Source organism: Neophocaena asiaeorientalis, unplaced genomic scaffold, assembly GCF_003031525.2.
Source record: "Neophocaena asiaeorientalis asiaeorientalis breed wild unplaced genomic scaffold, Neophocaena_asiaeorientalis_V1.1 scaffold263, whole genome shotgun sequence".
NCBI lineage: Eukaryota > Metazoa > Chordata > Mammalia > Artiodactyla > Phocoenidae > Neophocaena > Neophocaena asiaeorientalis.
In genome coordinates this window covers 2334566-2346783 of record NW_020175015.1, presented here as the reverse complement: position 1 = coordinate 2346783, position 12218 = coordinate 2334566, and the positions used below count along the sequence as shown (strand labels likewise).

The 12218-nt window shown below is 52.4% G+C and overlaps 1 protein-coding gene across 4 annotated transcripts in view; it reads left to right on the top strand.

The window, feature by feature from the left end:
• Positions 1–11504, top strand: part of P2RY6 (pyrimidinergic receptor P2Y6) — a 17154-nt gene extending 5650 nt beyond the window's left edge. For 2 of the 4 annotated variants that reach the window (XM_024761980.1, XM_024761979.1), the window contains exon 2: positions 3624–7514. In XM_024761980.1, the coding sequence (XP_024617748.1) occupies positions 3658–4644 (987 nt within the window). In that variant the 5' untranslated portion in view covers positions 3624–3657 and the 3' untranslated portion in view covers positions 4645–7514. Of the gene's footprint in view, positions 1–1843; positions 7515–9742 lie in introns of those variants that run through there. The other 2 variants (XR_003005565.1, XM_024761981.1) reach the window with 2 other exon arrangements.
• The last annotated feature ends 714 nt before the right edge of the window (positions 11505–12218 follow it).

Sequence of the window (12218 nt, the reverse complement as noted above, 5' to 3'; positions counted from 1 at the left end):
GCTGGGACCACTGCTGACCTAAAGGAGGTCCGCAGATTTGGGAGGTGGGCAGAGAGAAAGGGACTCCACCCAACTGGGGGATCAGAAAAGACAGAAGTAAGATTAGATCTGGAGCTTGATGGACACTTAGGGTTTTGACAAACAGAGATGGGTTAAATGGCATTTTGTGTGACGGGAACAGCAAAAATGGGGAAACCCGAGAGGAAGTCTGGATCTCTGGCCATGAATGGCCGTGTGTCTTGAGAACAGTGTGGCAAGCGAGGAAGGGGCAGAGTGAAGTACCTCATCTGGGGTACTTCAGATGAGGCTGGAGGGCTCGGCAGGGAGCTTCACTGTCAGGACAAGAGTTTGAGCTTTTCTTCAAAGGGCAGAGGGATACAGGGAAGGATGTAGTCAGAGCCACCTGCTAGAAAGCCCTCCACCGCAGGCAGAGCAGCTGGAGCCCAGGAAGAGGCTGGGGTCTGAGCTGGTCCAGGGCACAGGGCCCAAGAGTGAGTGACAGGTGTGAGAACTCGAAGGAGTGTCAGCTGCTGCCCAGAGGCAGGGATGACACGAGCCCTCCCTGGGAGCAGCTCTTGCCGGGAAGTGGGAGAACAGCTCACCACTCCTAGGTCCTCAGAAGGCGAGTGGATCAGGAAGCCAGTGTGACCTTTCCTGGAGCAGACCTGAAGGCTTGCCTGGATCCCCTAGAGCAGCCCCTGCCTCCTTCCCAGAGGGCCACTCTCGCCAGGGAGTGCGAGGCAGAAAACACCTGGATACTGCAGTCGCCTGAGGCAGAGGGCTCTCTCTCGGGGTGGTGTCCAAGGGCGACAGACCTCCCCAAAGAGGCAGGGCGCAGCACAGTTCCTTCCACCTGCTCTCCATCCTCACCATAACCTTCTGTCCTAGCACGCTGCTCTCCTCTCAGGCCCTGCCTGCGCCCTCTTCCTCCTCACCTGGGCCCCCCCCCGGGGGCCTCACACCCCTCTCCATCCATGGAAATCTTCCTCAACCACCAGGGACTTGCTCCATCTTTCATCCTCCTCTGAAAAGTTTCTTCCATCCCGTGGCTCACACTGGTCTCCCCCCTCAGACTAGCATATGTATATGTATATGAATATGTGTATGTGTATGCATATATCTGTATATGTATACATCTACATCTGTACACTATGCCACATGCAATGAGCAAGTAGTGAGTACCCATTAAATGTTTGGCGTGTGAAAACAAAGAATGAATGCATGAATGAAAGAATGGCTGGAACAAACAAATGAAGAGATGAATGAACTTTCTCTTGCCTATACTAATCTTGGCTTCTTGGTGACAATGGGAGGACTGCTGTGCCTCCTCCTCTGGCCTCTACCTCATGCTTAACTGCTTAGCTGGGTGCCCAGCACTCCTAGCACATGGACTGTAGCCCCGGGAAGAATCTTTGATAATTAAAGGTGTTGTAGCATGTGGGTTACAGACTAGAGAATCCAAACATCATCATTTTGCAGTTGCCCCGAATCTGGGTAAACTATTTTCATCAAAATCAAATCTTAAGTTGGGAGAAATTAGTTTGAGGAGTTATGTTTTGCTCTAATTAACTTTTTAAAATCTCATAACTTTATTTAGCAGGTATATTCACATTAAGAATAGCTCACCTTGTACCGGGGGTAAGGGGTACGGGAGGAATAAATTGGGAGATTGGGATTGACATATACACACTACTACATGTAAAATAGATAACTAATAAGAACCTACTGTATAGCACAGGGAACTCTACTCAATACTCTGTAATGGCCTATATGGGAATAGAATCTAAAAAAAGAGTGGATATATGTATATGTACAACTGATTCGCTTTGCTGTACCCCTGAAACTAACACAACATTGTAAATCAACTATACTCCAATTTAAAAAAAGAAAAAACGAATAGCTCACCTTACCCTGTGCTAGGCACTGATCCTCACAACAACCCTATGAGGCAGGTACTATATTATCCCCTTTTATAGGTGTGGAAGCCGAGCATAGGGGTTCGGTAACGGGCCTAAGGCCGCACAGCTTACATGTAGCAGAGCTGGGATTTGAACATGGGCATCTAGACCAGAGCCCTTATTACTCAGCTTCAACCCTCTGTCACCTTCTGAGTGCATTTGCAGGACTTCATGTTTTTTTCTGGGCCTCAGTTTTTCCCATCTGTAAAATAGGGAGAGGGGGTGATTTGACTCACTATCCCAAAGGCTTCCAGGACCATTGGATTTAAGTTGTGAATTCTCTCTGGACACCAGTAAATATGGAAATGCCAGTTGGGAGGTGAGTATCAATAAGTCAGACTGATCCCACCAGGGAAACTCTTGAGGCATTTGTGCTGCTGGCTCCCCCAAAACCTAGCTTGAAGGGATGAGTGGACAGATAAGGTGTAGGATACAATGGCATGGCATGGCATTTATTAAGCACCTACTGAATATCAGGTATATGACAGTTTTACTGATAAGGACACAGGCCCAGAAAAGGCAAGCAACCTCCCCTTTGTAGAACAGCATAGAAGTAGGGGAACCAGCATTGAACCTGGCCTACCTAGCTCTGAAGCTAGATTTATAACCTCTATACTTCATGTCCATGGGTCACACTAAGTTGCCTCCTCTTAGTCAGTTGGGTTCTGGTTCTGGCTCTGCTTCTAACTCACTAAGATTGAGCGGTCAGTGCCCCTCACTGTGCCTGGATTTCCCTCTCTGTAAAGTAGCTGTGGAGTCGGTTGGTCCCTCTGCCATTTGCCTTCGGGGGAAGTGGTTTTCACTCTTGCCACCAGGGGGCGCTGTGGCCCTAGTGGCTCAGCCAGACACGCCTTTGTAGCCAAAAGTCCCGTGGAAGGATTTAGGGAACTCCTAAATCACCTCCTTCCCCCATTCTACAGATAGGAAGACTGCAGCCAAAAGAATGACCATGGCTTTGGAAGGTGGAGTCCAGGCTGAGGAGGTGGGCACTGTCCTTAGCTCAGAAGTGTGGACATTCTACTCATGCTGATTAATTAATTACCAGGGCCTTCCCTGCCCTAGGCCCCAATTTTGGGCTCTCAGACACAGAGAGGCACCAGACCTGGCACTTCTCCTCAGGAGCTTCACAGTCTGTGGGGAAGAGGTAGACAAGCAGGCCCACCATGACCACAATCTCCAAACTCCAGGGAGCCCAGGGAAGCCCTGCATAGCATGATTTAGTGCCTCCAACCTCATGGCATCCTGACAGGCGGCTACATCAATCCCCCATTTTTCAGATGGGAAAACTGAGACTCAGATAAGGTACATCATATCACTCGCTCAAGTTCACACAGCTAGTAAGTAGCAGAGTTGGGATTCAAACCAAAGTCTGTCAGTCTTCACTTACAGAGGAGACATTTGACTAGGGTTTTGAAGGATGAATAGAAATTCACCAAGAAGGTTGGTAGGAAGTGAATATTATAGCAAGAAAGTGGATTGGATTTCTCCCAAGCTTGAGCTTTATCGTATTCCAGGTTTCCTTAAAGTGAGGGCTGTGGAGGGCTTCCGTGGGGTGGTGAGTATCAGAGATGGTTCACGTGGGGAGATCAAGGCCCAGAGAGGGACAGGGGCCTACTGGGTGGTCAATGAGTGTGGCCGCTGACAGATTGTATGTTGCTTCCCCAGCATCTCTGAATGTAGGAAGTCCAGTTGAACAGCCATGGAATGGGACAATGACACAGGCCAGGCCCTGGGCTTGCCGCCCACCACCTGCGTCTACCAAGAGAACTTCAAGCGGCTACTGCTGCCGCCCGTGTACTCGGTGGTGCTGGCAGCCGGCCTGCCACTGAACGCCTGCGTCATTGCCCAGATTTGCACATCCCGCCGGGCCCTGACCCGCACGGCCGTGTACACCCTGAACTTGGCCCTGGCGGACCTGCTGTATGCCTGCTCCCTGCCCCTGCTCATCTACAACTATGCCCAAGGTGACCACTGGCCCTTCGGAGACCTCGCCTGCCGCCTGGTCCGCTTCCTCTTCTACGCCAACCTACACGGCAGCATCCTCTTTCTTACCTGCATCAGCTTCCAGCGTTACCTAGGCATCTGCCACCCTCTGGCCCCCTGGCACAAGCGTGGGGGCCGCCGGGCTGCCTGGCTAGTGTGTGGGGCTGTATGGCTGGCCGTGACGACCCAGTGCCTGCCCACAGCCCTCTTTGCAGCCACAGGCATCCAGCGTAACCGCACGGTCTGCTATGACCTGAGCCCACCTGCCCTGGCCACCCACTACATGCCCTATGGCATGGCCCTCACAGTCATTGGCTTCCTGCTGCCCTTTGTTGCCCTGCTGGCCTGCTACTGCTGCCTGGCCCGTCGTCTGTGCCGCCAGGATGGCCCAGCAGGGCCTGTGGCCCAGGAGCGGCGTAGCAAGGCAGCCCGCATGGCTGTGGTGGTGGCAGCTGCCTTTGCCATCAGCTTCCTGCCTTTCCACATCACCAAAACAGCCTACCTGGCGGTGCGCTCTACGCCCGGCCTCCCCTGCCCTGTGCTGGAGGCCTTCGCGGCTGCCTACAAGGGCACACGGCCCTTCGCCAGTGCCAACAGTGTGCTGGACCCCATCCTCTTCTACTTTACCCAGAAGAAGTTCCGCCGGCGGCCACATGAGCTGCTACAGAAACTCACAGCTAAGTGGCAGCGACAGGGTCGCTGAGTCCACTGGGGCAGGACACGTGGGGTCTGGGCAACCATTGTGTTTGCCACTGTGGCTGGGGCATCAAAAGCTCCACCAGCCCCAAACCATGCAGAGAATTAGAGCTTAGCTCAGCTGGGCATAGAGTGAGACCCCCCCCGACCCCAAAACTTCACCAGCAACTATTTATTAAGCCCTTTTTCTGAACCAGGCCCTGTGGGTACAGAGAGAGACAAGCCTGAGCCTGGTTCTCCGGAAGGTCTCAAGAAGCCATGGAGAGTTGGGGAGAGAGTTAAGCTGCTCACAAAAATATAGTATGACATGTACTGTAACTGAGGAGTATGCTGCATACTTTGGAGTCACCAATAAAGGGAGTAAGAGAAGATGGGAGGGGTAAGTGAGAGCTTCTGGGAAGGGCCATTTGAGCTGGGTTTTGAGGGATGAATATGAGATCTCTGGGGGATGTGCTGTGTTCCATTCATTCATTTGGTCCTCTCTGCTCCTTGTCCTCATCTCCACACACTCCCGCCCCACCCCCGCTCACTACTCCTCCATTCCTTATTCCCTCCTCCCAGATCTCAGTTTTCCTCCTGTGGAACAATGTGACCAGCCCATGGCTGCTAGTATGCCACACAGACCCAGCACTGGCAGAACCAGCCATGGCAAAGGGAGTCTTCCACCTTAGAAGGTTAGAGCGGAGAGAGGAAAGGGCAGAGGGACAAGGCAGGGAGGGGAAGGACTGTACAACTTCTTCAGCATTTTTCTTTTAGCCCTGCCTAATCTCCAAGGCTCTTCAGCCAAGGGGACCTTTAGAGGAGGGCTCTGCAGGAGTTAAACTCCACAGTAGTGTCTGAGGTGTGCTTGCAGCTGGTAGAGGAAGGGGGAAAACCAGGCCCCAGCCCATCTTGGGAATCCATTGAAAGTGTCCTTGCTGGAGAGCTTTGGACAGAAGGCAGTTTGATTCTTTGGGTCACAGTGAGGTAGATGTGTGGGGACATCAGAAGACAGACTAGTTCTTAGTCCCCATATAGTGCAATGCTGTGCCAAGCAGTCCAGGTGTTACCCATCTTGCATCTGAGACCAGGCTCTTCAGCTGCCTGTCACGGGGGAGTAAGAGATGGGGGAGCAGAAGGCAGAGGGCCTCCGCTAACAGCCCAGGCTGAGCGTGGCAGCGAGTCCCAGATGACTGTCCCAGCAGGATGCCAAGAACTGTGACCCCTTGGTTACTTTTCCAAGAGTGGAAATTGTGGGCCGCAGATAAATTCCATTCCCAGCTTCCCTTGCAAGGCAGAATAGCATAAAGGGTTCAGACCCCAGAGCCAGTTCACCTGGGTGTGTATCCTGGGTCTATCATTTCTAGCTGTGTTACTCTGGGGAAGTTATTTAACCTCTTCATACCTTAACTTCCATAACTGTAAAGTGGGAGTAATAATGGTACCTATTTTGTAAAGTTGTTGTGAGGATTAAATTAACTAATATGTGCAAAGCACTTAGAACAACGCCTGGAACATAGTAGGCATGCAATGAATGTTACTGTTATAATGGTTTCGCCTTTTGCTCACACAAGTTCCTCTAGGGTCTGTCTCTAGGAATAGGCATAGGAGGTTTCTAAACAAGGAGCTTTAAGCAGGGGAAATTGCAAGGGTTTTTCTTCCTCCTTTAGCTAGGAGGCAGCTAGTCTTTTAAGAAAAAAAAAATTCAGCACACTTTTTTGAGAATAAGAGCCATAATCCATGAGCCCCATCTGTTCCTATAAGAAGGAAAAAATCATTTATTACATGCCAGGACCAGGGAGGGATTCCAAGCACCATTTGGGGGGGCTTGAATTCCTCCTTCCCTTCCTCCTCCTTTTGTTCTTTTCCTCTTCCCCACCGCCCTTCTCCCTTCTCACTTTAACCCAGAGCACTCTCAGTGATGGAGGGGCAGGGCAGGGGTGGGGGGCTTACTCTGGGAAGGTCTGCTTGCTGGCATGGGGACAGAGACGATACAGACAGGGGTGGAGTGCAGTGAGGGGCAGGAGGGACCAAAGGGGTTGCGGAAGACTTCCTGGGGGAAGGAGCGGTGCAGCTGGGTCTTAAAGGATAGATGTAATTACACTGAAGAAAAAAGGGTAAGGGTGTTCCCTGGTGCAGGGAACAGCACAAACAAAGGCATGGAGGCTGCCGGAGGAAGGATAGGCGGGGCTGTGGCCTGACATAAAACTGAAGGGTTAGCAGGGCTAGAGAGGAAAAGGCTGCCGGCCAGGGAAGCACTGGGGAGCCACAAGGACAGTAGTGGCCATAGGCCGGGCTCTGTGCATTCTGGGAACCATGCAACGTGTGGTATACTCATTTTCTCATTTAATCCTTATAATACCTTATAATGGGGAAGCTGAGACCAGGATGTGGGAACTGACTTACCAAGGTCACACAGCCTTTCTCTAACCCAAATACTAGGTCCTCCCCTGCTTCACCCTCCCTTCCCTCCCCTTTCCTTTCTTCACCTCACTTCCAAGTGCCCACCTGCCCCACCCAGTCCTAGTAACTGGGGACCCCTAGGAAGTTGTGCCAACCACAATGTCAATTCTCTTTTAGTTAGGCAGAGTCTCCTAGGATGAAAACTTCATTTCCTAGCCTCTCTTGCAGCTAGGTATGGCCAGATAAATTACTCCTGGTCCATGGGATATAAGCCAAATGCCCTAAGGCAGTTTAATATGGGAGGAGGGAATGTCTTTAAGAGACAGGTGGTGTCTGGCCTCCCTTCCCTTCTTGTTGCTTACATTGTGACATCACAGCTGGAGCACCATCTTGGAACATGAAAAGCAGCTTGCGTTTCTGACCATTCCAGTTTGGGGTCACCTAAATCCAGACTTTTGCATGAGAGAGAAATAAATGTCTACCTTTTTTAAGCCACCAGTTTTTCAGGCCTTTGTTACCCACAGCCAGAACTAATCCCTTTACTCAGTATGCCTACTGAGATGGTGGACCTCGGTGGAGGCCAGGCAGTGTCATGGACTGGAAGGGGGACAAGGTCCAGCCTGGTGTGGAGGGCTGAGGCCTCCACCTAAGTAGGAGCTAGGAGTCAACAGGGTCTGGAGACACCAGGAAGGCTTCTTAGAGGAGTGGCAAAGCCTGGGGAGTGCTCATCCCACTTTTGGCTTGAAGCTGAGGGAGTGGATGGGCTTCCTGAGGAAGAGAGTAAGAGAGGGCCTGGATAGAGTCCTGGGAACTCTAGCATCAGGGCGCTGGGAAGGAGGAGGAGCCGGAGAGGTAGAGGGTCAAAGCCTGGGGTTTTGGAATGATGGTGGCATGATGGCGCAGTGGAGGTAGGTGAGTCAAGGAGCAGCTGGAGGGGAGGAAGTGGAGATGCTGGGTGGGGAAGAAGAGAGAGAGGAAGATTCCAAAGGAGGCCAGGCCCAGGGAAGGAGCTTCCAAGACAGGAAACCCGTGAGTGTTGGCTGCTGGAAGTTGACGACAGGGAGTCAGAGGGGCAGGGCCAAGATGGGGGAGCCAGAGAGTCAGGAACCAGGGTTTGTCTCAGGAGACTTCCATGCCAAGCAGGAAAAGCCCAGGGGTACTGGATCTGTCCTAGCGAGGATGCTGCTGGTTCCTCCCTCCAGCTCAGACCCAGCCCAACCCTCAGAAAGAATCCAAGGGCTGGGGGTGCAGACAAGGAAACAGTTCATCCAGCAAACAACATTTATTGAGCACCTACTGTATGCCAAGCATCATGCTGAGCATTGGGTCCCTGCCCTCAGTGAGCTCCGAGTCTGATGGAGGATGGCAATAACGAAATAAACACATACATATCTGGATCATTACAACCAGGCAGGAGAGCTCAGAAGAACATAAAGAGGGCCAGGGGACAAGGAAGGTGTCACTAAGGAGACAAAAAGCTCCTGGAATGGTCAGGGACCAACAGAGGCTGAGGACCAGGGGAGCCTTAACCCAGCTTGAGGGGAAGAGAAGGTTTCTTAGCTGAGGTCTTTGGGCCTCAGTGCAGAAGGGCTGTTTCTGACTCTGACTTTGAACAAGCCCCCTTCACTTCTCTGAGCCTCTGTTTCCTTACCTGTAAAATAACGTTAATACTACCAGCCCTCCCTATGCCCCCAGAGGTATGGAGTGTGGAAAAGGTAGGGCATAATTTTCATAAAGTACAAAAGAGTATTATAACCCAAGAGAAGAATGGGCAGGAGACACAAACAGGCACTTCACAGGAAAGGAAACACATCATCAAAAAACATAGAAGAGGTATTCGACCCCAGCTTGACAATGCCTCTCCAACGTTGAACAACAGCATAGCTGTTGCTCCAGCACTTCTGCGCATGTGCACGTGAAGTCATGCACAACACTGAGCTGCACTGTTCACAGGCACGAACAGCTGGAACCGCCCAAATGCCCGTCCGTGAGAGAGTGGGTGAATGCACTGTGCTATGTTCACACATTGGAATGTTAACACACAGCCAGAATGTACTATACCGACACGCAAAGTGGATAAATCTTAGCAGTATATTAAGTACAAAGAAATCCCAAAAAATTATACACAGCAAGATGCCCTTTTTATAAAGTTTTAAATAACTAGAATGAAAATATATACTTTGAAGGAATACACAGATGCACTAAAACTATATAAAAAGGAAAGCAAGGGAATGCTGAACACAGGAGGTGATGGTAACCGTGGGTGGCGGGATAGCAGCAGGAGAATGAGTGGTGGGAGAACTATATAATGAGATATAGAACATTGTAAAGGCCCTAGTTGTTTTGTTTTTTGATGGGAATCAATTAAATAACTGGTAAGAATGTGTCATGAACAAAAGGTTACAAATAATCCAATTCTGTGCACTTGAGGCCTAATTATACAGGAAAGGGGACCATCTCGGGTCAATTCTATTTGACTTTGGAACGGAGTTAGGAGCCAGACTCCCCCTAAGACAGCTCCTGTCCAGAGCTCATTGCTTCTTGGAGTCCCCTTACTCCTCATCTTTCTCCCTCGTAAGTGCCTGAGGTCCATCATTGGCCTTGACTCTGACCATCACAATCTTCCTATCTTCATTTCCCCAAGGGATTCTACAGCCCTGATATTGCTGGGTCACCACAACTCACTGGGTAGATGGGTTATTGTTTTCATTCCCCTTTCACAGGTGAGGAGCCTGAGGCCCAAAGGGAAAGAGCAACATGCTGAGGACCACCTGTCACATCTGTGAGGGTGCCTGCATTGGGCCCGCCTTAGTGTTGCTGTCCGCCCTGGCACCCAGTGCTTCCACACCCCTTCTAGATGAATATTCTGAGGGTTAAAAACACCCAGGCCCTCTCTGTGCCTGGAAGATGACTTTGTCTCATCCTGAATCAGAAGGGGCTGGTGCGGGGAGCAGCCAAGCCGATCTCTGATTGGGTGAGCTTCCCATTGGGTGGAGGCCCAGCATAGCTCCTTAAACACCCTCCCTCCCCACCAAGGGGATTCCTGGTCCAAATGCCCCAAGGAGCCCACCTCAAGGCCAAGCTGCAGGACGCTTGGGAGCCTGTGACCTGAGTCTCTGCTCCTCTCCACCAGCTTCCCCATCTGTGATTTGGGAATAAAAACCTCTATCCTCTATCCCAGAAGTGACCTGAAGACAGAAAATGACCAGGTGTGACAGAGCTTGGAAAATTACCAATTTCAGATGGCAAGGGCCATCATTATTATCGGAGGGGAGCAGTGACTTCCAGGATGAGGGTCCCCCCCACCATACCAAAACAACCTAGAAGAGACAAGAGTCTGATTTCAAATAGAGTCAGAGAGAGGCACCCTTGGGGAAACTTAAACCCACTCCATACTTTTCAGATGAGGCAGCTGAGGCCGAGGGAAGTGCAGGTATTTACCCAAGGTCACACAGCAAGGAAAGGGCAGAGAGACAATAGGCCAGACAGAGCTTTCTTCCTTGCTATCAATTTCCCATTGAAGAGTGAGCGATACGCTGGCCCCTTTGAGACAGAGAGGAGGTAAGGTTGAGTTGAGGGACTTATTGGAGGCTGGTCTCAACTCAAAGAGGAAGAGTTTTCTCCCTACAGTTACTTCCCACAACCCAAGGGAAGCAGCAAGCAGGGCCCTGGGGTTCTCGCTGAGTCCTCCGTGTCTCATGCGGTAGTCAGGCAATGCCTGAGTGTCTACCTTCCTGCCCTACGCCCAGCCCTGCCTGTTCATCTGGATCGGGGCCTCCTGCTTCCAGGGCCTCCTAGCTAATGGGGCTCAGCCACAGTCCTCTTGGGCTAAGGGTAACATGAGTGTCCGCTGTTCCTGGGGAGGCTGATCCCAGGCCCAGGGAGGAGGAGGATACTGCTGGGGGCTCATCAGGGATATGGAACCAGCACAGGCTGTCTGGAGAAGCACGGTGTTTGAAGCTCCTGAAATCTGAATTTGAATCATACCAGGAGCTGCCATTTCCTGACTTTGACACTGGTCAAAGTTCTTCTTCATGACCCACAGAGAAGGGGCAATAAGATCTACCTCCAAGGGTGGTGTGAAGCAGTAGAAGCCACCCACACCTTGCCTGACAGGAGGGCGGATGGGAGTCAGGTAGGAGTGTAGGTTCCGCAGTGGTAAATCGAGGGCGTTCCCGTCAAAGCGCCTTTTGTGTGTGAAGTCGAAGGAAGGGCAGTGCACTTTGCGAAGGGAATAGGTTTGAAACGGCTCCTGAAGGGACTAGTTAACGACTAGAAGGAAGTAAAGGAAGTGAAGTCTTCCCAACTCTCCGGGGTTTTTTTTTTTTTTTTTTTGTGGCGGGTGCAGCTTTAGTCGTCCAAGGCTCCACGGGGATGGGCGAATCCGGCCGGTAGACGGCGCCAGAGCCGCGTACCCCAGAGAGCTGGAGAAGGAGGGGGCGGGGTACAAGGCGCGCGGCTGGAAACGTGGGGGCGTGGTCACAAAGGGTGGGGGCCCCTGGAGCGGCTTGGGGAGGGTGGGGGACAGTCAGAGCAGGACTGGCCGCAGAGGTGGGAGGGGCGGGGCGTTTGGGGGCGCCAGGGGCTGGACCCGGTCGCAGTTACAGCGGGATTCGCAGCGAAGGACCTGATAAGAGGCGTGGCCTGGGCGGGGTGAAGGGGCGGGACAGAGAGCTGCAAGCGCCTGGGTTGGTCTGCGGCGCGCACCGCTCCCCCTGGAGGCGAGTCTCTCGGCTGGGAGAGTGTTTCTGCTTTCACCTGAGTGTCGGTGTTGTGTACGAGAGTTTGTGGGTCCGAGGTTGCCATGTTGGGGTCCCTTGGGCAGGAGGCGTTTCCGCCCGAATGCAGAGGGTGCGCCACCCCGACTGTACGCCTGTGGAGTGGACCACACTCAGAGTTTGCGTGTTGCAGCGAGTGCTGGGGGGATGGGGGTCAGCTCTGCCCGCTGAGCTCCCGAGGGGCTCATCTGGAGGGTCGCTTCAGTCAGCCTGTGCGCAAGCAGTCTTATTTGTCCTTCCGCTCCTCCCCGATTCCTTCCCCTCCCCCTCACTCTGAGGAGCAGGCAGCCTAGAGGGAGGAAGCGGGAGCCGGAGCGGCAGCGCGAGGGGAGGCAGGCAGGCCGGCTGGCGGGCGGGCACAGAGCCGAGGAACGGAGCGCTGGGATCCAGCCAGTATCGGGTCGGGCCGCGATGCTCCGGG